The 25993-nt window shown below is 55.3% G+C and overlaps 2 protein-coding genes across 2 annotated transcripts in view; one reads left to right on the top strand and one right to left on the bottom strand.

The window, feature by feature from the left end:
- Positions 1-101: 101 nt before the first annotated feature.
- PTSG_07396 (NADPH oxidase 1) lies at positions 102-6385 on the bottom strand. The gene is made up of 18 exons (XM_004990839.1): positions 6064-6385; positions 5817-5909; positions 5437-5547; positions 5145-5226; positions 4820-4899; positions 4498-4598; positions 4095-4209; positions 3790-3847; positions 3467-3561; positions 3075-3206; positions 2695-2884; positions 2325-2421; positions 1993-2079; positions 1679-1790; positions 1331-1477; positions 1003-1088; positions 683-800; positions 102-485 (listed from the first exon to the last, which is right to left on the bottom strand). Exons 1-18 carry the CDS (start codon positions 6139-6141, stop codon positions 474-476), a joined length of 1794 nt encoding a protein of 597 aa, XP_004990896.1. The 5' UTR covers positions 6142-6385; the 3' UTR covers positions 102-473.
- A 130-nt stretch (positions 6386-6515) lies between these two features.
- PTSG_12578 (uncharacterized protein) overlaps positions 6516-25993 on the top strand; it is a 26478-nt gene continuing 7000 nt past the window's right edge. Inside the window, exons 1-40 of the mRNA XM_004990838.1 lie at positions 6516-6575; positions 6783-7002; positions 7272-7352; positions 7496-7573; positions 7769-7803; positions 7962-8029; positions 8297-8369; positions 8521-8577; positions 8703-8807; positions 9101-9200; positions 9428-9525; positions 9745-9814; positions 10018-10225; positions 10472-10547; positions 10699-10766; positions 11000-11105; positions 11330-11401; positions 11556-11639; positions 11866-12203; positions 12455-12584; positions 12835-12912; positions 13096-13230; positions 13483-13586; positions 13794-13865; positions 14073-14125; positions 14304-14339; positions 14538-14908; positions 15197-15556; positions 15860-15934; positions 16181-16223; positions 16508-16944; positions 17212-17278; positions 17495-20051; positions 20289-20386; positions 20575-20895; positions 21238-22255; positions 22494-22615; positions 22943-24090; positions 24302-24522; positions 24833-25206. Of these exons, the coding sequence (XP_004990895.1) occupies positions 6906-7002; positions 7272-7352; positions 7496-7573; positions 7769-7803; positions 7962-8029; positions 8297-8369; positions 8521-8577; positions 8703-8807; positions 9101-9200; positions 9428-9525; positions 9745-9814; positions 10018-10225; positions 10472-10547; positions 10699-10766; positions 11000-11105; positions 11330-11401; positions 11556-11639; positions 11866-12203; positions 12455-12584; positions 12835-12912; positions 13096-13230; positions 13483-13586; positions 13794-13865; positions 14073-14125; positions 14304-14339; positions 14538-14908; positions 15197-15556; positions 15860-15934; positions 16181-16223; positions 16508-16944; positions 17212-17278; positions 17495-20051; positions 20289-20386; positions 20575-20895; positions 21238-22255; positions 22494-22615; positions 22943-24090; positions 24302-24522; positions 24833-25206 (9634 nt within the window). The 5' untranslated portion in view covers positions 6516-6575; positions 6783-6905. The remainder of the gene's footprint in view (positions 6576-6782; positions 7003-7271; positions 7353-7495; positions 7574-7768; positions 7804-7961; positions 8030-8296; positions 8370-8520; positions 8578-8702; positions 8808-9100; positions 9201-9427; positions 9526-9744; positions 9815-10017; positions 10226-10471; positions 10548-10698; positions 10767-10999; positions 11106-11329; positions 11402-11555; positions 11640-11865; positions 12204-12454; positions 12585-12834; positions 12913-13095; positions 13231-13482; positions 13587-13793; positions 13866-14072; positions 14126-14303; positions 14340-14537; positions 14909-15196; positions 15557-15859; positions 15935-16180; positions 16224-16507; positions 16945-17211; positions 17279-17494; positions 20052-20288; positions 20387-20574; positions 20896-21237; positions 22256-22493; positions 22616-22942; positions 24091-24301; positions 24523-24832; positions 25207-25993) is intronic.

Raw genomic sequence — 25993 nt, 5'->3', positions numbered from 1 at the left:
TGTGTGTGTGTGTGCTTGTGTATTTTGTGTGACTGCCTGCTGTGCTCTGTTTGTCTCCCCCAATCACACCACACCACACAACACACACACACTTTCTCTTTTGCCGTGGTTGCCTGTATGGCGTGAGCGCAGCGGAGCGTGTCGCCTGCGACGCTCGCTGGCAACAGAAACAGACACGCGAACTGAACGAACCGAACAAAGCAACACACAATACAAGAGAGCAATCGAAACGTGGGGGCAGCAATGCATCAGGTAGCAGAGAAAGAGCATTCACGTCATTTCGTGTCAAGGAAGAAGACGAAAAGAGACAAAGATGACGATGGGGATGATGATGATGATGATGACGATGAGGATGATGATGGTGAGGGGCACGCAAGGGCAGAGGACAATGCAACGGAATAAGAACACAAGCTGCCGCAATCGACAACGGACTACGAACACAAACAAGGGTACAACAACAGCTATGGTCGACGTTAAAAGTTTTCCTGCACAGAGGTGAGCATGGGATGGTTTGGGTGAGTGGGCGAAGGAGCACAGGCAGAGGGAGAGAAGGACAGTGGGAGGGAGAGAGGCCCACAGCTATCCGAAAGCGCAGGCATCAATCCATGTTCACGCCGCCATCCTGACACACACACACACACACACACACACACACACACACACACACACACACACACCACACCTTGTTGTAGAAGAACTTGGTGCCCTGTGCAGAGCACTGGACAGTAAACTGATTGCTGCGGCGGTGGAGCTCTTGTGAGAGGACTTTCGGTCCACAGAAGAACACCCCAATGTTGTTTCTGTGGCATGACACAAACATACCGTTGATGACGGAGGTGAGCGGTTGTTGAAAAGCGCCCTTGGCAGTTTCATCAGCAGGAGCACCACCCACGCCCGGACCCAACAACCAACGCAATGTACATCAACCCAACGCAATGTACATCTCAACGACATGCGCACCACTCACTCCCTCCCGCCCTCCCTCTTCCGCATCTCTCTCACCCCGGGTGGGCGTCGGCGATGGACTGGAACTCCTTCTCCCACATGGGCCGCCCAAAGTTCATCTTGTGCTTCAGACACCGCCCGGTCTTGAGGAGGCGCAAGCGGGGAAGAGGAGGGAGAAGCACGTGGCATGGTGGTGTGGTGGTGAGGTGTTGTTGACGCGGCCGTGGGAGTGTTGAAGGCAGGCAGGCGAGAAGAAGACAAACAAGAAGACGAATGAAAGAGGGAGAGCGAACGCTTCAACCACGCACACAAACCACACACACACACACGCAACATACACACACACACACACACACACACACACACACAAACACAAAACACACACCTCTGCGTCGCGGATGATGCTGTCGCCCTCCTCGTTCTCCTGCAGCATGAGTTTCGCTGCATCGTCCTTCGTCCACCCGCGCGTCATGAACACGCGCACAGTGAAGAACGACGTCTCGCCGAGCTCAGCCATCTTCTCCTCCATGTCCTGCACAGGCAGGCGACCGTGGACGGGGATGCGTATGTAGGTGTGTATGTGTGTATGTGTGTATGTGTGTATGTGTGTGGGTGCCAATGGAGAACGCTGAGTCGTCATATGGATACGACACGTGCCATTGCCGTTCCTCCCCCCCCACACACACACACAATCCAGCATGATTGTGCTCTTCGCCTCAATTGCACAACGCACCATGAGAAGGTTGGCGAACCAGCCCCATGCATCAAAGCCTGGGCAGATCCAGTAGAAATAGAATTTCTGCGTCTTGAAACGCGGGTACTTGCCAGGATTGGACTTGCGGAAGCTGTGATCGGGAAAGCGATGGTGATGACATTGGTAATGGTGCGCATGGTGAGAACCATGGCCAAGGCGAAGTAACACGACATGCGACGATTCATGCCTGCACGCACGACTACATACGTACACACACACACACACACACACACACACACACACACACACACACACACACACACACACGACATTCGTTGTATCAGGCAGCGTACTAGAGGGCCTGGATGAGGGAGGCAAATGGGGTGACGCCAATGCCAGCGCCGACACACACGGCCACGGGATAGTGGTACAGGTCCTCGCTGCAGGTGGCGGGGAAGAGATGCAAAGAGAGGTTGGTAAGTGTCGTGGTGTGACAACACGATGACGTTAAGGCCGGAGTATAAGTATAACATGGCTGGTGTTGCAAGAACAGGGTCAAAACAAAAAGCGTCTCTTTCACCACACACACACACACACACACACACAAGCACACACACAGACGCACACAGACACACAGACACAGACACACAGACACACAGACACACACACACACACAGACACACACCTCGAGGTGCCAAAGGGCCCGTCGATGGCGACGGAGGGCAGTTCAGACGCCCGTTTGGGCTGGTCGTCGTAGAACCCGCACGCCTCAGCAAGCGCAGCTGAAACACGTGAAGCACGTGAGTCATGAAATAAAGGGGTGAGTGGGTCGGGGTGGGAGAAGACAGTCACAACACATACAGAGCAGAGCGTACGGACAGACAGACAGACAGGCAGACAGGAAGGTAGAGAGACAAAGGGACAGACAGACAGACAGGCAGACAGACAGGCAGATACACAGACAGATAGGTAAATACACAGACAGAGAGCCAGAGAGCCAGACAGAGAGACGCACACCCACACACACACACTCCACTTTACTGCAGCCGTCTCACTTGTCCAGTCGCCGACGAGCCTGATGTGGAGGCTGACGTAATCAAGCTCCGGGCAGGAGGTGAGGGTGAAGGGGTGCCACTCCAGCTGCGACACCTTGGGGCAGTGCAGGAAGACGTACTGGCCGGCCTTTGTCGGCACCTTCTGGAACTGAATCTCCATCACAGGCACGCTGTCCTTGTGCTTCACAACCTGCAGGCGCAATTGGGGAGTGGTGAGCGGTTGCTTGGAAATACGGAGGCAGTAAGTGATGAGTGGGTGATGTCGGTCGACTGCACCGTCACACACACACACACACACACACACACACACACACACACACACACACACACACACACACACACACACACACGCACGCACACGCACGAGCAGAGCAGTGGACCTTCAAGATGCTGAGCCTGCGGGTCTGGCACATGTAGTAGCGGTAGATGCGCTCGAGGACGTACAGGACCAGCGGTCCAATCACCCACATCCACGTGGCCGGATAGCCCTTCTGCAGCTCCTCAAGTTCATCCTGACAACAGACGAAGAACCAGGGGGAAGGGGAGTAGTAGAGGTGGTGAGGTCCAGAAAAGGGTGGAGTCGAGAGTACAGCCAGATACAGAAACCACAACCAACGAGGCAAGTGAAATACACCAACGAACACACACACACACACACACACAAGACACAGACACAGACACAGACACAGACACACAGACACACACACACACACACACACACAGACACACACACACACACACAGAGCACGGCACGGTACGACAGGCTGCGCACCTCGCAGGGGCAGCAGAAGGCGGAGGGATCGTCCACGCCTTCGACGTTTGTGGTGTTGAGGCACTGGCCCGGATTCAGACCCAGGGAATCACGCGCTGGTGGTGGTGGCGATGCACGGGGGTATGTGGTGTGGGGATGCAGGCGTGTTGAGTGAACAAGGGCACAGGAATCGAACCAACCGACACAAAACAAACTCCATAATCAAACGACGCATGCACACACACACACACACACACACACACACACAGACACGCACACACACACACACACACACACACACACACACACACACACACACACACACACACACACACAGCGCTTACTTGCGCAGCCGAGGCCCGTTCGTGGTTGACAGCGGCCCTTGTCCTCATCAAAGGGAACCTGAACGGCATTTGGTAGGACGGGTGGATAAGCGGAGTGTCAACGTGTGTGTCTGTCTGTTTCCATCTCTGTCGCTGTCTGTCTGTCTGTCTGTGTGTGTGTGTGTCTCACTAACACACGAACACACTAACACACTAAACGCACTGACACACACACACACACACACACACACACACACACATTCTCTTTCCCTTTTACACTCGCCACCCTTCATCCCCCTCCCCCAACGACCACAATGCCCCCTCACCCGGTCAAAGTTGACTTGTCTCTCCACAAAGCCCGAGCTGCCGTGGAGACAGAGGCAGACGTAGAAGACAACAAAGAGGTGATGCGTGTACCAGAAGAGCTCAAAGTACGACCGCCTGCAACACGACACATGTGTGTGAAACAGTGCGTGCATGCATATATTGGTCAAAGAGGGTGAGCGCATGGCACCAGCTGCGGTTGTTGTAAGGTAGACACACAGAGTATTTGGTAACACACAACACAACACAACACAACACAACACACACACAACGCAACACAACACAACACAACACACACACAACGCAACACAACACAACACAACACAACAGCACTCTCCTCCCTTGTCTCACTCCACCACCCTCTCCGCCCATTCGTGCAATCGCCACACAGCACTTTGGCGCGACCTGATCTGCGGCGAGGCGGTGGTGACCATGAGGATGAGGGAGAGCGTGATGCCAATACCGGTGCCGCCAGCAACCGTCGTGAACAGCGCCTCAATGTCCGTCTGAGCTCGCAAATAACGGGTTGGGGTCAATGAGGGACACGTGAGGCACGCGTGAGGGAACGAGTGATAAAGCGCACACATGTGTGCGTGTGCCTGCGAGAGGTGCGCCATGCTTGGCATATCTATTTCAACCACCATCGCCACCACCGCTACCATCGTCATCAATAGGGCAGTGCTGCTCTCGTTCCTGTATGTAGCTCCAGTGCAGCATGGGCACTCACGTATCCGGAGGCGGGTGGATATGTGGCGGTGTCGCGCGTGAGGTTGTGCACGTTGAACACGTGCGCCGAGATGTGGATTGCTGGCATCAGTAACAACACGCCATTGCACGAGCAGGAGTGGACACGGGCAAGTGCACAGCCACACGCACGTTCATGTGAAACACAGTGGCGGAGGGGGAGTAATGGAGGCGACCCAGTTGGCATTAGATGGCAAGCAATACGTTGCTTCTGCTTGACTTCTCCCACTGATTCTTCTCTGTGCGAGGTGCAAGAGATTTGTGCCGCTGGTGCCGTTGCACGTGCTCTTGTGCGTGTGCCCGCTTACCTGATGCGAGGCAGATGATGTATGCGCACCACTTGTGGAACAACAGGTTCTTATCGAAGAGGCGCCTAATCGACCGCTTGCTCTGAGCAGCGAAACACGGCAACGCGGGTGAGTGCGCAGTTGTGGTTGCATGGGGCAAGCAACAGCGCCAAAGTGGTGCATCACGTGGAATGTAGTGGGTTACATCGAAGCAAACGGCACACACGCACACAGACACATTCAAACAAACACACACCCACACACAAACACACACACACACACACACAGACACACACCTCAAACACACACACACCTCAAACTGGCCGCGGCAGAAGTTGACGAGATTTCTGCACACGGGAAGGAGCACCAGGGCGCAGTTGAGATTGAGCACGGATGCTGCGCCCCTCGCTGTCGGCAACCCTTTCTGTTGCACCCGGCCAAGGAACACAACACCAGCACAAGCGCAAGACATCAAGCATCAAGGAGTGGCACGTGTCAGCGAACGAAAGCAAGGGCAAGAACAAAAACAGCAACAAGAACAACAACAAGAACAACAACAAGAACAACAACAAGAACAACAACAAGAACAACAACAAGAACAACAACAAGAACAACAACAACAACAACAACAACAACAACAACAGGAACAACAACAACACCACACCAGCACTACACCAGCAGGCAGTGCCTCACATGTGTCATGTGTCGTAGGTATGTGTATTCCTCGTCCTCGTACTTTTTCCACGTGAACACAAACAACAACACATTGGCCAGCATCCAAATGGCCTGTGATGTGCAGTGACAGAAACATGGTCAGGTGGTGTCGTTTTCAAGCCAAAACTGCACCACACACACACAATACACACTCACAACACACACTCTCACAACACACACACACTGCCTTCCAACACCTTTCACTGGCACTAACAATCAGACTCACCACGAAGATGTACATGGGGCCTTCGATGGTCAGCCATTGCTTGGCTGTCATGCCCTGATAGTAACCAAACAAAGGCATGATGGCGGTGCCTTTGTTGCTCGGTGCGTTGCGTGCGTGTGTGTGTGGTTGTGGGTGGGTGCGTTGTGTGTGTGTTTCCTTATTCGTCGCTGGTTCCTTTTGCAGTGTGCTGATGACAGGCGAGACACCAACACCAACAAGGTATGTGTGTGGTGGTGGCAGAGAGACACAAAGAGAGAGTGAGAAGGAAGGAAGGACACCACCCTGGCTCTTCACATTCGTTGCGTCAAAGTGCAAGCACAACAACTTGGTGTGTGGCAAAGGCAAAAATTGCCTTTGTGTACCTGTGGAAAAAGTCAAATTTGCCTTTGCAAGAAAACGAAGAAGGAGAGGAGCAAGCAAGACCAACCATCAAACCAGTGCGCGGATTTCCACCACACACACACTTCACACACGCAAACACTCGACGACTTGCAAGCCAGCAAGCGAGCAAGGTCGCTGCTTTGCTGTGCTTGATGCTTCGAATTGATGATGATGATGATGATATGTCCTTGTCCAGCCTTGCTTGGCTGTGGCTCTGTGGCCTTGCTTGACATGACATGAAGGACGGTGCAGGCCATTGCTCCACCCACACTCATAATGCGTCCATCCATTTTTTCCGCTCTGCGTTTGTTTACACTGTTACTTCACATCGGCCACAGACAAGACTTGGAGCATTCGGAGCAGCAACCAGTCGCATCTCCCCTGTGTGACACGAGACAACAGCAAGCAACAACAACAACAGCAACAGCAACAGCAACAGCGGGGCCGCTCGTGGCAGCAGCATGCTGTCCAATGTGGCCTTCTGGGCCATGAAGAAGTTCATGGCCCCTTACTTCCAAAACCTCGACGATGCAGCCCTCAAAATCTCCGTGCTGGAAGGTGCGTTGTATGGGGGGCGTGTGTTTGTGATTGTGTTTGTGCGTGTGCGTGTGTGTGTGTGTGTGATCGTGGTTGTGCTTGTGCGTTCATATGTGCTGCGTTCTCATACTGCATGCCGTTTCCACCGCATTCTGTTTGTACTGCATGCCGTTTCCACCGCATTCTCGTTGTTCTGCATACCTTTGCCACCACATCCTCAAACTGCATGTCTTTGTCATGACGTCATTGTCTCGCTGATCCTCGCTCCTCTCTATCCAAACGCATCACAGGCAAGGTGACGCTGACCAACCTGCATCTGAAGAAAGAGGTGTTGCAGAAGGAGCTCGGCCTTCCCATCTCCATCACTGCTGGTGCGTTGCTCCTTCTGCTCAGCTACGCTTCTCTCGATCTCTCACACGGACATGCTAGCGCTGCTCCTCTGATCCCAAGCACCCTCCGCCTTGCTGTCGCTCTCGCCTGCTTGCCCTCACATGTGATTGTGCCAATCCTGCAGGTGTTGTCGGGCTGCTGCACTTGGAGGTGTCGTGGAAGAACCTCTTTTCCAAACCAATTCGCGTCACGCTCGACGAAGGTACATGCATGCTCGTGTCCTTGTTTATGTGTGTGTTTGTGTGTACATGTGTGTGCATGCTTATATGTGCGTGTGCGCGTGAGTGCTTGTATGCTCCTTTCCTTGCTTGTGTTCTTGTGTGCACGCACACAGTGCAGTGCCGGTGTTGGTGGTGCGCTGCTCAACAAGCGTGTTGTGTCCACTCTTCTTCTGCAGTGACCCTCATCGTCGAGCCCACAGAAGAGCAGAAGGTGCGCACTGGCAAATGCACGATCAACCACAAGGCGTTGCACTGCCGCCACGTGAATGACAAACACACACACACACACACACACACACACACACACACACACACACACACACACACACACTAACGTCCATTCCCTCTCCGTCGCTGTCATGTGTGCAGTACGATGCAGAGAAGGAGAAACAAGCAAAGCTGAAGCAGCGCCGGGACCAGCTCGACGCCCTCGACAAGTGCGCACAAACACACACACACACACACACACACACACACACACACACACACACACACACACACACACACACACACACACAGTTGCCCATATTCACACAAAGGGGACTGGGAGGAGGACAGAGAAGGATGATTTTGGGGAGACGAAAAATGGAATGTACTCGCAGCAATCTTGCTGAGAGAGTGTGTGTGTATGTGTGTGTATCTGTGTGTGCATTTCTTCATTCCTTCACCCACCACCACCACCACCGCCGCCAACGTCGTCATAGGGACGAGGCTCCCAGCGCAGACGACGACCTGTTCTCCTCCAAGATCGTCTTTGGCGTCGTCAACAACCTCCAGGTGTGCGTGCGCGTGCGCGTGTGTGTGCATATATATGTGTGTGTGCGTGTGCACTTGCGTTGCCTTTGCTGACACATTGTCACATGCATCGCCACTCACCGTTTGTTTTCCCGCTGCCGTCGTCCATGTGTGTGTGTGTGTGTGAGTGCAGGTGACGGTGAAGCGCATCCATCTCCGCTACGAGGACTCTGGCGCCGTCACGCCCTGCGTACGTACAATGATGCCTACATGTGGCCCTGCTCTCTTCATGATGTCATCGCGCTTTGCTCATGCTCATCCCTCACCTTCATACGCACTCACACTTACACACACACACACACATACACTGTGCAGTCGCCGTTTGCTGGTGGCGTGACATTGGGTGAAATCACCATTTGTTCCGCAGATTCGAACTGGCGCCCAACTGTGAAGGAGCTCTCGCACACCGTCGCTCGAAAGGTGTGCCTACATGCACGAGTGCATGTGACCATGTGTTCATGTTGGAGGTGTGCGCGTGAATGTACAGTGGTTGCGAGACTGTGTCTTGGCTGCACGACTGTTCCTCTCTTCTCTCCCCAGTCAAGCCACGTGAAACCTCCCAACTGATGAGCCCCAAAGTGACGGTCCTTCACGCCTGGTTTATGGTTTGATGGAGGTGTGGATTTCCACTCCACGAACCAGCAACTTACATTCTGAGCACCACACCGCTCTTGTTTGTTTCCTGTGCCGTGATGCACGCATGGTTCATGCAGCTGCTTGAGTTGAAGAACTTGTCCATCTACCTCGATGGCAACACGGACACACATGCCCTCATCTCAACATCCAAGCAGAGCATTGCCGACATCCGTGCAGGTGTGTGTGGGGCTGTTGGCGTGCGTGAGATTGCACGGTTGCGGGTGTGTGTTCACGTGCCCGGGCTGTGCACAGTATGCACTGTTGACTGTTTCAGCCTCCACTCGAGACATCATCCACGTCGATGACACTGCCGCCTACACTCACACACACACAATCACACTCGCAATCACACCCACAACCACAACCACAATCGCCTTTGCACACACGCAACGCGCTTGCCCCAGTCATGAACAAGGTGTTTCAGGACCAGAGCAATCTTGACAAGCACCACCACATCCTGCGCCCGCTCGCCTTCAACGGACAGCTCTGCATCAACAAGAAGGTCAACATTGCGCACATGCGGCGGTGGCGCTTTGCGCATACTTGCAGTGCTGATCACGCGCGACAAGTCTTGTCCTTTCCTGGTGCCCACACTGTGTGCATATGCATGCGCACGCATCACACATTCACGTCAGGCGCATGTGCACACATCACACATCACACATTCACACATGCCCACATGTATGTCCATGTGCTCAACTCCGCCGGCCATCTCGTACAGGTCGTGACGCCGGACGGGAAGCGGCCGCCGCAGTTTGAGCTTGACTTTGCCATGCCCAGCATCGGCCTTGGTGCGTCGTGTTGGTCGTTCATACGCGGTGCCTTGATTGAAGTCCTCATCAGGGGCACACACACTTGTACACTTTGCACTCACACACACGCATGCACATGCACACACACGCACACACGCACATGGACACGCACACACACACACACATGCACACACACACACACACACACACACGCACGCACACACACATATGTATCGGTGCAGACCTGCGCCGCGTGCAGTTCCTCAACATCCTGTCCTCCGCCAGCCATTTTTCTCTGGCGGAAAAGCGCAAGGAGCACAAGCGCCTGCGGCCCGCTGTTCCGGTTTCCGGACACGCCCTCGCGTGGTGGACGTTTGCTGCCAAGAGCATCACGCGCCGGTGGCGCAGGCGGCGCGACATGTGGTCGTGGGCCAAGATGAAGCAGAGGAGGTGCGTTGCATGTGTGTGTGAGCGTGTGTGTGTGCGTGTGTGTATGTGTGTGAGCTTGTGTGTGTGAGCTTGTGTGTGTGTGTGAGAGAGAGAGACTACGTGTGTGTGTGCATGCGTGCGTGCGAGACTACGTGTGATGTGTGCACTCTTGAGAGCCATTGTGTCGCGTCCTTTCGTATTCTCTCAAGGTGCGACTTTTCCGCATTCACCTCACCTCCCCTCCGCTCCATTTCGCCTTCACCACAGGGATCTGCGGCTGGAATATGTCGAGCTCTTCACGCGCGTGCTCAAGCGACAGGCCAGCTCTGCAGACGCAAAGCGGGTATGCGCGTGCGCTGGTGGATACACAAGTGGGCACGCCGTGCCTGCATGCATGTGTGTCAACCTTATGTGAAAACTGGCCTTCACACCAAATATGCGCATCTTCCTTGTTTTGCTCTTGCTGATTGTGCTCTTGCTGATTTTGCCTGCAGGCAAAGGCAATTGAGGAAGACGAGCGCCTCTCCATCAACGATATTCGCCTCTACCGCAAGATTGCAAAGTGAGCGTGCCGGTGACCTGTCTTGCCACGCACTCACAACGCATGCGCATTCCTGCTGTTTCTCAACGCTTATTCCACTGCTTCCTTGCACGTATTCCTTCCTACATGCACTCATCACCTCACTCCAATCATCAACACACCTCAATATTGCCCACCCACATCCACCCGCACATGTCTGCATGCATAACATCACATCCTTACGAATCTGCACCCCCTTCTCCTCCCTGTTTCAGGTCGCGGGTGCCGAAGCGGTCGCTTGGTGGCGGTCTGATGAAGTCGGTCAAGTCATGGTTCTGGTCGTCGTCATCATCCTCCGCTCAGACATCGGAGGACATTGAGGTGCAGCAAACTGGACAGTGCTTCGTGCGCCTGTGCTTGTTGTGTTTGCGAGTGGCTGCTGTGTTTGCGGGTGGCTGCTGTGTTTGCGAGTGGTTGTGCGGCTGCAGGTTTTCAGGCATAGAACATGTATTGCCTTCTTCTCGCTTACGCGACACGCACACACTCACGCCCTCATACACGCATCGCACACACATACGCGCACACATACGCATGCACGTCTTCAGCGGGAGCTCAGCGAGTCACGCAAAGAGCTCGTGCAGATGCTGGCAAAGGAAGAAGACTACGAAACGCCAAAGGTAAGATTGCATTGCATGCAGGCAGTTGTTTGGTTCTACATATCGCTGTCAACTCTCGGTTGCAGCCGACATACTTGTTCACTCACTCACTCACTTTCTCACACACGCACACACACACTCACACAACACCGCACACTCACACTCACATATCTAGGACGCGGACTATGTGGGTGCGATTGTGAACGCTGCGCTCAAAAGCCTCGTTCTTCGTCTCTTGCGGGACTCTGCAGACGCAAAGGTGTGGATCGTACCATCCTGTTCTTCTGTGTCGATGGAAGCAATCGCGCCCACCAGCACGCACACGCACACACGCACACACACGCACACACACGCCAAACACACACACACACATATATGAACAAACACACAAACACACAAACACACAAACACACCTCACTCGCTGTACCTCACCCTCTTGCACACGCCATATAACCTCTCCTGTCACTTCACCCGCTCGCCGCCAGTCGCTGGACACGAGCAAAGGCGACTGCCTGCTGCAGTTTGAGTGCGATGACCTGACGGCAAATGCCCTCCAGCGCCCCGTTGGCGACGGACTGTGCGTCAAGGCGAGTCTCTCGCGCACGTTTGCGCAGGTGCACTGCCCGGTCACCAACCGCATGGTGGACTTGCTCAAGGCGTTGATGGGTGATGCTGGCGGCGACGACGACGACGGACAGCTCGCCACTTCCCTGCAGTTTGATGTCAACCCAATCCCGATGGCAAACGAGCCGCACATTGACATGGCGCTGAAGCTGGTGATGCAGGGGCACATGATCCAGCTCCAGCCGCGGCCCATCAAGAGGTGGGATCGGTGGCTTTGGGGAGTGCGTATGTGTTCTGTGTTCTTGTGTGTGTGTGTGTGTGTGTTGCACAGTGGGGTCATTCGTGACTGTGGTTGCAGGTGGCAGCTACAGGTTACATTGCTTACGCCCAACGCACTCACACGCACACCCACACACTCACGCACACACACAACCACACACACACACACACACAACCACATACACACACACACACAACCCTCACATCACCAACCAACCCCTCCGCTGGCAGCATTGTGGAGTTTTTCCAGGTGCCGCCGACGATCAACACGGCGGACATTGTTGACGCCACCAGCGCATCGCTTGTGCACGCGCAGCAGCAGATGCGGGCTGGTCTCGAGCACGCCATCAACACCCGCAAGGTGGGGCATCGTCGCCGTTGTCGTGGTGGTGGTGGTGGTGGTGGTGGTGCCATGTGGTGTGCCATGGTGACAGAACGAAGGAGGCGATAAAGACAAGGGTTCGGAGGCACGAAGCAGTGTGCGCGTGTGTGTTTATCTGTGTCTGGTGTGTTGTCTTTCTCACCCTTAACTTGCCTGCGGTGCTCTTCTTGTGCTCCTCATTGCAACACCACTCCACTTTTCATCTCACGCGCCGTCATGTTTGCAACAGAACATGAAACTTGACGTGAACATTCGCGCGCCAGTCGTCAGTGTCTCCGTGCCCACAGACGTCGAGCATGCACCAAAGGTGTGTGTGTGTGTGTGTGTGTGTGTGTGTGTGTGTGTGTGTGTGTGTGTGTGTGTGTGTGTGTGCGTGCGTGTATGTGTGTGTGTGTGTTGCACTTGTCCGCGTTCGTTCGCCCGATGCCTACGTGAGCTACCAAGCTTTCTCACCCTGCTTGCGCTGTTGTTGCATCCTTCCCCACGACAGCTGCTAGTTGCTGATCTCGGTACAGTGGCCGTGCACAGCTCCCTGCAAGAGCCAACAGACACCACCACGCTCTCGCTCAAGGATCTGCAAGTACTCATGTACGACCGGTACAACATCGATCTTCAGCAAATCAAGGTGCGCACCGCGAACAGCTGTTGCGCAAGCCACGAGCCCTGAGCAGAAATTGCGCCACCACGCTCACATACACTCACATGCACGAGAGAGAGTGTGTGTGTGTGTGTATGTTTGTCTGTGTGTGTCCGTGTGTGTCTTTCATGTCTTTCATTCTTCTGCAGCCGTCACATCCTTCTGCACCCATCAACGTGCTCCTCCGCCCCCTTGACTCACGCACATCAACCCCCTCCCCACCTCTTGTTCCCTCAACAGGTTCTTCTCGTGGACAACATGGATCAGTGGCGCGAGCTGCAGACGAAGAAAACGAGCACAAGGCACATTGTCGACGAAACCAAGATCCACGCCGTCGTGGGCAAGTGAGTGGTTGTTTTTTGTGCGTCTCCTCATGTGTGACGTGCAAATGGGAGCGAAGTGTGGCGTATTGAAGAAGCTGGTATGTTGCTTGCAAGCAGTTGTTCGGCGTATTCTTTGTCTTCTTCAATGCAGGGTCGAGCGCATCCTTCCGCTGCTTCCTTCGTGACCCATGCACCTACTTCCCTGTGGTCGTTGCCTGTGGTGTGCAGGTGTTTGCGTGAGAACGACGTGCAGCTGCCCTTCATCACCGTCAACGCCCGCATCGATGACATCCGTGTCGGGTGAGACAGCCTTGCCGCCGCACCTGCATGTGATCGAATATGATTACACACACACACACAGAGACACACACACACACAGACACACACACACACACAGACACACACACGCACGCACACACACACGCACTCACACTTTGCTGCATTCAACTGTCATCGACACGTACGTGCCACTCGAATTCCAACAATGCAATCTCACTCTCCTTGCAGAGTGTCGGACCAGCAAGTTCTCTCGCTCCTCTCCCTCGCTAGCACCTTCATCGGTAAGCACAGTCATCCAAGCCATACAATTGGTGTTCCTTTTTTAAGTTGCTCAATGGTGCACACCTTGTTATACCACTGGTGTTCACACAGCGCCCATTTATGCCAACACATGCACTCTGACACGCTGTCTTGCCCCATCTCCCCCTCATGGTTTACTGCTCACATCAACACAAACAGGTGACTTGGACCTCCAAGCTCTTACGGAGCAAGCTGGTGAGTATGAGCACTGGTGCACTTTGTTTATTGCCACACAGTGCCACTTTTCGTATATTCTCGGCCTTCTTTTAGCACTTTCGCCTAACATCAAGCGACCTCGTTCTCATCACCACCATCATCACCAACACCGTCATCATCAATCATCATCATCATCATCCTCAAACATTTCCACCACGTCACCACCACGTTCTGCAGCGGTCTGGACGGAGGCGAGCACGTTTGATGCCGACGCGTACCGGTACACGCAGTCGGTCGAGGATGACTTTGAGCGCTTCCTTGCAAGCACAGACAGCAATAACAACAACGGCGGCAGCGCCACGCAGGCAAGCAAGAAGAAGAAGAAGGACAGCGGGAAAGGCGAAGCGGCCCAAAGCTCCGCTGCATCCACCCCCGTGTCCCGCAAGCCAACCCTCAAGCGTACACCATCTGGCATCAGCAGCAAGTCTGACAACCACGACGATGATGAGGATGAGTTCCAGGATGCATCGAGCGAACTCCGTCCCGCAGCGACGCCGAAGCCGCCACCGTCAGATATTGCCATTCGCCTGCTGCAGGCCGACTTGAAGGTGCAATGCCACTTGCAGTGGACTGCGCGTGGCGTGCTTGTTTTGAGTGTGTGTGTGTGTGTGTGTGTGTGTGTGTGTGTGTGCGCGCGCGCGTGCGTGCATGCGTGTGCCTGAACGTAAACGTGCGTGCCTTTTTGTTCAGAACATGCCTGCGTCTTGTCTTTTTGTTGGTCATACGTGTGCTTTCAACATACATGCGCGTCCATGAGTGCAAACACAGCCTCACACGTCACAAATTCTCGCTCTCACATGCAACCCGTCCACACAACGCATATAACGCATGTGCAGATTGCTCGGATGGAGGTACAGCTGTACGAGGCACTGGCAGACGGCCGGCGAAAGAAGAACCTGTGCTTCACAGCGTACGACCTGAGCGCATACGTGAACCAACGCACGCTCGACATGGTGGTGGAGGCCACGCTTGCCGGTATCGATGTGGGCGTGTTCTCTGGGCCAGACCCAAGACGCATGGAGGAGATGTGTTTGCTGTACACGCGCGACGATGCCATCACAACACCAGATGTGCTGTCATCGTCCGAAGCGCGGCGCATGGCGTCCTGCCAGTCCACCAACAAAAACTTTGTGTCGCTCAGCGCCACCATTGTTGATCCAAAACACCCAGACCTTCAAACCTCGTTCAGCAACACGGTGCGTGCTTGTGCGAGGGCGAAGGGGGGGGGCACCTGTGACCACCTGTGACTACCTGTGACCACTTGTGACTCGGCTCACTTACTGTGCGTTTACAAACATGTATGGCGCCGGTTGTGAGAGCACACAAACAGCACACACACACACACACACACACACACACACACACACACACACACACACACACATTTTCATACATGCACGCCCTGTCTCCATGTTGTTTTCTCTCTCACACCCTTCTCTTTCCATGACTATTCATCTCTATTGACCACACACATGCACCTTCCCTTGGCCGCCCCTCAGCTTGTGACAGTTCAGGGCGATATTTCGCGCCTCGCCATCAGTCTGGAGCAGCACGCGGCCGTCGCCCTCGTCAAGGTGCGCCAAACACCGACACGCTGGAGCTTGTGTGTGTGTGTGTGTGTGTGTGTGTGTGTGTGTGTGTTCGTTTGTGTGTGTGTACACGCGTGCGTGTATGGTATGGGCTGTTCGCTTGCTTGTCTCCTCGATACCCTGCCGTATGTTTCCTCAGCTTAAACTGCCAATGTTGCCATCGATTGACGCTGCCGTCATTCACATTGTCACGGCTGGTGCTGCTGGGTTGCTGCACGCAAATCTCCACAGACGACGTTGCCGCTCGTGCAAGGCGTGGTGACGAAGATTGCAGGTGCGTGAAGGGATATTCACACGCATTGCTGTTGGTGCAGCCATGAGTGCATATTTGCCTTCTGTGTCCAGCCTCAGTTTCCACAACCGGGCTTGTAGACGCGCCCAACAGCACAGACGGCGGAGCACAACCCCCCCCCATGCACATGCACATATTCTTGCGCACAAGCTCACACACCTGCACACCCATGTCCCCGCACACACACACACACACACTCTCTCTCTCTCTCTCTCACTCCCGCACTCACTCACGCATGCACTCACGCACTCACTGCCACGCCGCAGATATGACTGCACCCGCAGCACAAGCCGAACTGGCGTGGGACGACGGCAAAGGGAGCACCACGCAGCTCAGCGCTGCGCAGGCAACTGGGGCCGCCGCTGCTGCTGGCAGTGACACCACAGCATCGCCCACCACCATCACCCAACAGCAACCGCAAGCCGGAGGCGATGATGATGACGACGACGACCGCGTCAGGCCAACAGATATGGCCATCGCGTTCCACAGCACGGGCCTGGACATTGGCATTGCCACTGGCCGTACATACCTAGCTGTCCTCTCAGTGGACAACTTGTCCGCAAACGTCGTGCAATGCGGCACGCAGACCACAATTCAGGCGCAGCTTGGCCAGCCACGCTTGCGAAACCACAGCGTGGTGAATGATGAAGGCTACCTGTACAGGGACGTCATTGACGTCATTGCATCCGACACTCTCATCGACGTGAGTACAACGGACCCGTTTGGCTCGCGATGGCGGTGTTGGTTCTGTTGGCGGTGTTGTTCGCATGCGTGCGTGTGTGTGTGCACGTGTGTGTGTGCACGTGTGCCTACGCTTGAACGCGCGAAAATTGCATGCACAACCGCTCGAAAGATCGGTAGGTCGAACACCCCCCCCCCCCCCCAGTTGGTTTGCCCCGAGGCAATATGAAGCGTCTATCTGACAACCTGTTTCACCTCCAATGTTCCCACTATCTAACTCTCAACACAGACACAGCTGTTGCTGGAAGCAGACCCGAAGCAGGGCCAGGTTCCCCTTAGCATCTCCCTGCGAGCAGGTACACGCGTGACTCGTGTGTTCCTCAATGCGTAGGTGCTTTTACACACACCTACCCGCATTCATGTACTTTATTTTGCACGCCGCGCTCGTAAATTTACTCTCACACACACACACACATCTTAACACACACACGCACACGCACACATGTTTAAACACACACATGTGCACACACACATCTTCACACACGCTCACACGCACACATAATCCATCCCAGCGCCGCTGCGTATCTTTGTGCTGCCGGACTTCATTGCGGGCGTACTGGAGTTCATTGCTCCTGTCCTCACGACCCTCGAGGACATATCCGCAAACGCAGACGACGCAGCTGACCGCAGCGGCAGCAGCACCACCGCCACAAGCAGCGCGGCAGGCGACGTGGAAGACGATACAGAAGCAGACGGGCGCATGCACGTGGACATTCTTGTGTCGTCGCCGACCGTGGTTGTGCCCCTGTCGCCATACGACACCACTGCCGTTGTCATTGATCTGGGCAGCATCACCGTCACCAACAACGTCACCGCCTGTGTGCAGAATGCGAAATTTTCCAAGGACCCGGAGCTGCTTGGCCGTGACGTCAAGAGCGCGCTGCTGTACAACCACATGCTGGTGAAGATCTCGGGCCTCAACCTGGCGCGTGCGGTTGTGGACGCGCGGAACAAGACAAAGGCGTTTGCAGCACAAGTGCGCCCGCTCGCAGTGCTGGACGACACGACGGTGGAGGTGATGCTGCAGGCTGGGGAGCGGGAAATGTACGAGGAAGCCCAGGCGCTGGCCACATTCACCGACAACGACATCATCAGCGAGACGGTGCTGGTGAAGGAGGTGGAGCCGTTCACCTTTGAGCTCAACCAGGAGGCAGCAGCCGTCATGGCCAGCGCGGCCGTGGGCGCAACGCAGGTCTCCGTCGGACAGACAGACTACCTCACGCTCATCACGCTGGCGGAGAATATCATGGCGTCACCCCTCATGCAACCGTCCAGCACGGCCGCCGCTGCTGGCGATGGTGGCGGCGACGATGATGGTGGCGAGCTGACGGGCGGGAGTGGCGATGGCAATGGCGGTGATGACGTGGGTGCTGGGACTGCAGCTGATAGCGTGACGGTACCGGAAGTCGATGTGGAGCGGCTTGATGCGCCTCACGCCGCAGCCATGTTCATGGCCGTGCACTTGCAAGAGATCAGCGCGTCGCTGTACCTTGATGACGGCGTGAGTGTGGACAACTGCCGCGACAAGAAATACCAGCTGACCCACTTGGCAGTGCAGGACCTGCGTGCACGCGTGACCATGAACGCAACGGGAACGAACGAGCTTGCTGCGTCCGTCACCATTGCTGCTCTCTCAGCCCGCGACACGCTGCCGCGCAAAGGCAGGGCTGACGACGACGGTTACACGTTTCTCACAACGCCGCCAGGGATGTCACGCGCGCTGCTGGAGGGCTCGCTGTTCTTCCGGCGCCAGACCATTCGCGTTGTTGGTGACGAGACACTGGACGTGGACAGGCTGCGGGCGCCGCTGCAGGAGACGGGCAAGATTCGCTCGCTGTTTGTGCAGCAGAACGCGCCCGAAGGGGTGCGCGTGGTGATTGGCTGGATGCACAATTACCGCGAGGCCGCAGCCGCCATCAAGCGCGTGCGCTCGCTCAAACTCCCGGGCGTGAAGAAGGTGGACTTGGGACCATCGCTCGACTCCGATGCACAGGGCGTCTTCCGCGGCTTTGTGCTGTACGTATCGCCAGAGCTGTGTCAGAGCCTGCTTCGCTTCTTCATCATCTCAAGCAGCAGCACCAGCACCAGCACCACCAGTGGCCGCGGGCCTGCGTCAGCCTCACAGCAGTTGCGCGATCAACAGCAGCAACAGCAGCAATTGGAGCTTGAGCCATCCTCAGCAGCAGTCACCACGTCCAGCACTGCAACATCCTCCCCCGCTGCTGCCGCTGCGCCTGTGGCGAGCGCCGACCCCACACGCAACCCGGCGTATGTCAAGGACGTGCTGCAGGAAGGCGCGGAGCCGCGCCCTCTGCCACAGCCCGTGGAGTGCTTCCGTGTCGATGCAACTATTGAACATCCAACTGTGGTGGTGCTGGAGAGCATTGCTCGTCGGGCACGCCAGTTCAACCTTGACTTTGTGCTGCAGGCACACGCCATGTTCACGGAGGAGGTCGTGTTTGTGGATGCGCAAGTGAGCGATTTCCTGATTGTGTCGCGGGAAGGAAATGACCAGAGCACGCGGCTGGACTGCGTGGCGCCCTGCTGTGTGAGCTCCGTCTTCCGACAGCAGGGCGGCAAGACAGCCATCTCGCTCGACGTCGACCCCATCAACATCAACCTCGCGTATGCGGACGTGCGCAGTGCGACGCGGTTTGCGACGTCGCTGGTGGAGGAGTACGAGCGCCTTACCAGCACCACGAATTCGGGCAAGTGGACCCAGCTTCCGTTCCGCCTCTCCCCGCAGTGCCACGTGCCGCCAAAGGAGGCGGCGTCCCTTGACGTGAGCGTGGCGACGGCCGGGCGTGTCACGGAAGAGGTGCTGACGGCAAACGTGCCGTGCGTGAACCTTCTCCTCATCAACACCAAGGGCGGCCTGCGCGCGCCGCTGCTGTGTGTGTCGACGTCGCTCAGTGGAACCGTGACCAACTGGTCACGCGCCATTGTGGCGGATGCGCACGTGCAAATTGCAATTGCTGCTGTGGATCCACACCATTCGTCCTGGGAGCCCATCCTTCTTCGTGAAACGCGTGACGACGAAGTCATTGGAGGCTACACCCTCTCCCTCAAGTCAGTGGTGGTGGTGGTGGTGGTGTGTGTGTGTGTGTGTGTGCGCGCATGTGTGCATGTATATGTGTGCGTGTACGTGCGTGTGCACATGTATATGTGTGCGTGTGCATGTGTGCGTGTACGTGCGTGTATATGTGTGTGCGTGGCGATATCTGCGCAGCAGCATGTCCACAATCTGCACCGGCGCCACTATCTGACGATTTGCGTGCGCTTACATTTGCTGTTTGTTTACGACAGGGTTGAGCGAGGCGACTCTGGTAAGATTGATCTCTCGGACGTGAGCATTGAGAAGCAAAGTGCTTCTCGTTCGACCAAGCGCAGCCACGGCCCAACGGGTACGCCGTCGTGTACTTTTGTGAATGTGAAATGCGTTGTATTTTCAGCGTCAATGTCTTGCATCCCGCCCCCCTCCTTTCCAGGTTTCGATTGTTCCTTGCAACGCCAGCCAGCTTGTTTCCTCTCTGCACTCACACACATCCTCCCACCACTTCCTTCTGGGGCTTTCTGCTCGCGCCCGCAACAGGCGGAGATGCAAGGAACCTGCTGACACCAACAGTGGACACGTTCTGGCGCTGTGCACCGCGCAAGAAGCACGTGGTTGTCTTTGACATGGGCCGCTGCATCAAGCTTGAGCGCTTCCTGTACCAGCCCGTGCGGCAGCCGCACCTGCAGCCAAAGGACTCTCGCCTGTTTGCGTCTGACAGCAGGAACGGCCCCTGGGTTGAGGCGTGTCGCCTCTCTGCCGCCCAGCAGACACACACGGTTGCGCCTGTGCAGACACCAAAGTTCAACGCATCCGGCCGCTACTGGCGCTGGGAGATTCTCTCCCGCTACGGCAAAGAAGGTGTGACTGTGTTTGTGTGTGTATACTTGTGTTGTGTTTGTGTTGTGTTTGTGTTGTATGTAAGTGTGTGTGTGCGTGTGTGCGTGTGTGCGTGTGTACGTAGATGTGCGTTTGTGTGCTTGTGTTTGTGTTGTAGTTGTGTAAATGTATGGTGCACACGGTTTCGGCGTGCCTCTTTAGGTCTGGCTACACCGATCGCCTTATCATTCATCTCTCATTTTCCTAAGTTACCATAACCCTCACCGCCCACACCCTACACCACACACACACACACACACACACACACACACACACACACGCACGCACGCACGCACGCACGCACACACACGTCTTGATCAACAGGTGCTGGTGTGTCGTATGTTGGCTTCCAGGGAGCAGAGGGCGGGTTGAACATCAACCTGCAGACCGAGGACCGCTTGGATTTGACTGTCACATCCACGGGCGTGCAGCACGTCACCGACATCCTCACAAAGTGGATGCGCATCACCAGCGTCACGGGCAAGAGCACAAAGGGCGCCCATGGCGGGCGCGTCGGCACGCACAAGCTGATCAACCTGACAGACCGCACGCTTGCCTTCACCCCATCTGGGCGCTTCAGCGCAGACGTGGCGCGCAAGCACGTGGTGCCGCCGGGCGAGCTGATGGTGTTCACGCCAGAGCGCGAGGTGCTGTCGGACATGCACGGGCAGTCCAGGGGCACAGGCGCGTCCACAGGCTCTGCCCGCCAGCAGTTTATGGGGTACATGGCCAAGGGCCAGCAGCAGCACACCTCCGCCATCACCGACATTGTCATCATCGACGCAAACAAGGGCGAGCGCCCACCGCCTGGCTACCGCATGATTGAGAAGAACCTCAACGAGGGAGGCAGCGGGCACAAGCTGTACCTGTGCTACGGTTCCAACCAGGACCAGCAGCCCATCACCGATGTGCAGGTGTCGTTCATTGGCACAAAGGGGTGCATCACGCCCAAGATTGGCGTGCACGAGCCCATCCCTGCCGGCTACGACATGATCCCCACCAACCTCAACACGGGCGCGTCGGGTGCGCGGGACGTGTTCATGAGCGTGTTCCGCGGCAACGGCGCCCCCATCATCGACATGACGGTCATCTATCACAACGGCACCAAGCACGAGTCCATCCCCTCTGGCTTCTACGTGATTCGCAAGAACCTGAGCGCGGGCCAGAAGAAGAAGGAAAACCCCATGCTGTGCATCAAGCGGGCGCCGTGTCGCTGGACTGCTGTCGAGCCCAAGACGGTCACTGGCGAGAAGCCAATCACCAACCTCTTCGTGTCCATCATTCGCAAGGGCGCACGCCTCGCGCCGCAGGGGCCGCCAGATGATGACGCCAGCAACCCTGTGTACGGTTTCTGTTTTGGGGTAGTGTGTACGTGTGGCGGGGGTAGGAAGGACAAGGGAGAAGGAGATGCGTGTGCGTGTGCGTGTGTGTTTGTTTGCGTGCGTGCGTGTGTGTTTGTTTGCGTGTGTGTTGGAAACGGCGTTGTTCCGTCACTACCACCCTGTTTCAATCTCTGCACATGCCCTTGCACGTGCTCCTGACTCTTGTATTGCTTTTTCTCGTTGTGTTGCTCTGCACAGGTACTGGGATGCCATGTATGACGGCAAGCCATTCAACCTCAACGAGAAATCCGGTGGTGACAACATCTTCCTCCTGCGCACCACCGACACGCGCTTCGAACCCATCACCGCCCTCAAGATTGGTGCGTATGTGTGTGTGTGTGTGTGTATGTGTGTTTGTGTTTGTGTTCGTGTGTGTGTGTGTGTACACGTGTGTGTGTGTATGTGTGTTTGTGTGTGTGTGTGTGTGTATGTGTGTGTACACGTGTGGGTGTGTGGGTGTGTGGGTGTGTGTGGGTGTTTACACGTGTGTGCGTGCATGTGTGGGTGGGTGCGAATAAGTGATAGTAAAATGTGTGAGAGCGAGCGAGAGAACCTCCTCTTTGTCTTCTCGTGTTCTCCTTCACATGCACCATTCGTTCTCATTCACACACATACATACACCCACATACACATACACACATACACAGGGTACACGCGCGAGCCTGAAGATGAAGGGTGGGAGACGACCGGAGTGAACCTGAACTTGGGCAACAAGGGTGCCGCACTGTATCTGCACTTCCGACGAGAGCCAGGCGCGCCACCCGTGGTGGAGATTCGCTTCTTCTACACCAACAACGCCCCCAACGGCTTCATCGTGCTCTTCCCAGACCTGAACAAGAACCTGTCCATGACGCGCGCGTGTTACATGTGTTACCGGGTTGCGGACGTGAACCCAGCAGCCATTGAGATTCTCACGCCACAAACACCGCGCGGCAGCAGCCAGCACATCAACACTGCACCAGCAGCATCGACCCCCGATGCTGGTGCTCGTGGTGGCACCGTGTCATCATCTCGTGCTCGTGACAGGAATGCCGATGATGATGATGGTGGTGGTGATGATGATGATGATGATGATGATGATGCTGGCGAGGAAGACAGCAGCAATGGCCGTGGGCAAGGTGCTGATGATGACAATGAGGACGAGCAAAGCAGCAGCCGCGATGGAGGCCCCACGCACAAGCGCATCTCCAAAGCAGGGAAGCAGAAGGCGCGAGAGCTGTATGCACTGGAGCTGCTGCGGCTGTCCGGTGACGGCGAGCATGCCATTGGCCTGGAAGTCGACGGGTTCCAGCCTCTGCAAGGCCTGGCCATCTCGGAGGTTGGCGAGACCACGTGCGAGCTGACAACGTCGAGCGGGTCCGGACGGTGCGTCCGCTTGGTCGTACACGTGCGCGTGCAGGATGGCGTGCGCGAGGTGATTATGCGCTCCCCGCTGCACTTGGAGAACGGGCTCAAGCACCCTGTGGACGTGTGCGTGCCGGGATTTTCGCACACGGAGGAGCTGTCCATTTCGCTCGTGCCGGAGCAACAGTACTCGCCACCGCTTGGTTTACTGGACACCGTGTCCACCGACGACATGCTTGTGCCGCTGCTTCGCTTCTTCGATCCAGCCGCAAACAAGCACATGTACACGACCGACCCCTTGCAGGCCATCTCGTGCAACTTGCATGCGCAGCAAGTCTGCACGCTTGGGTTTGTGTACCGCCACCAGCTTGAGAACACGGTGCCGCTCTGGCTCACCCGCCTCTCCCCGACAGAACACGAATACGACGGCTTTGTCAACCAACCAGGGCTGGTGAGATTTTGCTGACTGCTGCGAGTGGTGGAAATTGTGCGAGTATGTGTATTTGCGAGGGTTCAAGTGACTGCGTGAGCATGTAGGTGCTCGCACAACCCAACTTTTTTTCATCAATCTCACGCATGCATGCGCACACACAAACAAACACACACACACACGCATGCATGCATGCACACATATGCACACGCACGCACATGCGCCATGACAGGTGCTGCCTGGTCAGAAGCCGCTGAAGGAGGAGATGAGCACAACAGAGCTCCAAACCAAAGGGCTGCGGCTGGCTGGATACGTGTACCCGCCGCAAACATCTCCAGCAGCAACAACAGCAACAGAGCGCGTGGAGTTGCGCCCGCTGCATCGCCTGTACAATCCAAAGTTCAAGGACATTCTGCTCACCAACAGCACGGAGGAGGCTGCGGCGGCCCTCAAGTGCGTGTGCTGATGGTGGCTTTGTAGATTGTGTCTGGCTGTTATTGTGTTCTCACTTGTTGTGGAGCATTGTCAACTTGCACACTGCAGTGATGCCTTCATATCCGACTGCCTATGTCGGTTGCGTGTACGCCTGCGCTTCGTACTGTTCTTTCACAACCGCCTTACTCACACCCACCTTTATTTCACACGCTTGCTCACTTGAAAACGAACCACGACTTGTTCCCCCTCACAATCACCAACCACCAACCACAACCACCAACCACCAACCATTTCTCCTCGCCCCTCCAATCGATTGCGCACGGAGCAGGTCGAAGAAGGTTGCCTACAAGGTGCCTGGTGTGAAGGAGGCGGACGACAAGCTTGCCGCGCCCATGTGTCTGCTGGTGAAGGACCCTGGCCAGGTCCGCGTGCGCCTCAAGGAGGGCCACCCGTGGAGTGAGATGGTGGAGGACTGTCGCCTGTCGCGTGACCCGGCAAAGCGCGATCTCGTCTGCAAGGACGAGCAGCGCCCCTTTGTCTGCTCCCTTTGCCCAACCGGCCGCGAGATGCAGTCCTCCTTCCGGATTGTTGAGCCGCTGTCCTTCAAGAACAGCCTGCCTGTGTGCGTGGTGTTTGGCCTCTGCGCCAACGAAGAAGCGCTGCCGTATTCATACGTGGCAGTTCCGCCCGGTGGCAAGTGTGGTACGTTGGTTGCGTGGTTTGCTTTGGACAAACCCCATCTTGCTTGTCCGTTGCTCTGTGTGCTCAGTTCTGTATTTTGTTGGACCTGCTGTTAGCAGCACTTGAGGTCTCCTGCGTTTGCCCGCTTCTTCTTCTTGTTCTTCTTCTTCTTCTTGTTCTTCTTGTTCTTGTTCTTCTTGTTCTTCTTCTTCTTCTTGTTCTTCTTCTTCTTGTTCTTGTTCTTGTTCTTCTTCTTCTTGTTCTTCTTCTTCTTCTTCTTGTTGTTCTTCTTCTTCTTGTTGTTCTTCTTCTTCTTCTTGTTCTTCTTCTTCTTCTTGTTCTTCTTCTTCTTCTTCTTGTTCTTCTTCTTGTTCTTGTTCTTCTTCTTCTTCTTGTTCTTCTTCTTGTTCTTCTTCTTCTTGTTCTTGTTCTTCTTCTTCTTCTTCTTCTTCTTGTTCTTCTTCTTCTTCTTGTTCTTGTTCTTGTTCTTCTTCTTCTTCTTGTTCTTCTTCTTCTTCTTGTTCTTCTTCTTGTTCTTGTTCTTGTTCTTGTTCTTCTTCTTCTTCTTGTTCTTGTTCTTGTTCTTGTTCTTCTTCTTCTTCTTGTTCTTCTTCTTCTTCTTCTTCTTCTTGTTCTTGTTCTTGTTCTTGTTCTTCTTCTTGTTCTTCTTCTTGTTCTTCTTCATCTTGTTCTTGTTCTTCTTGTTCTTCTTCTTGTTCTTCTTCTTCTTCTTCTTGTTGTTCTTCTTCTTCTTGTTGTTCTTGTTCTTGTTCTTGTTCTTGTTCTTGTTCTTGTTCTTCTTGTTCTT

This window comes from Salpingoeca rosetta, assembly GCF_000188695.1.
Source record: "Salpingoeca rosetta unplaced genomic scaffold supercont1.22, whole genome shotgun sequence".
NCBI lineage: Eukaryota > Choanoflagellata > Craspedida > Salpingoecidae > Salpingoeca > Salpingoeca rosetta.
The sequence above is the reverse complement of the archived record's forward strand: the minus strand, read 5'-3'. Positions and strand labels throughout refer to the sequence as shown.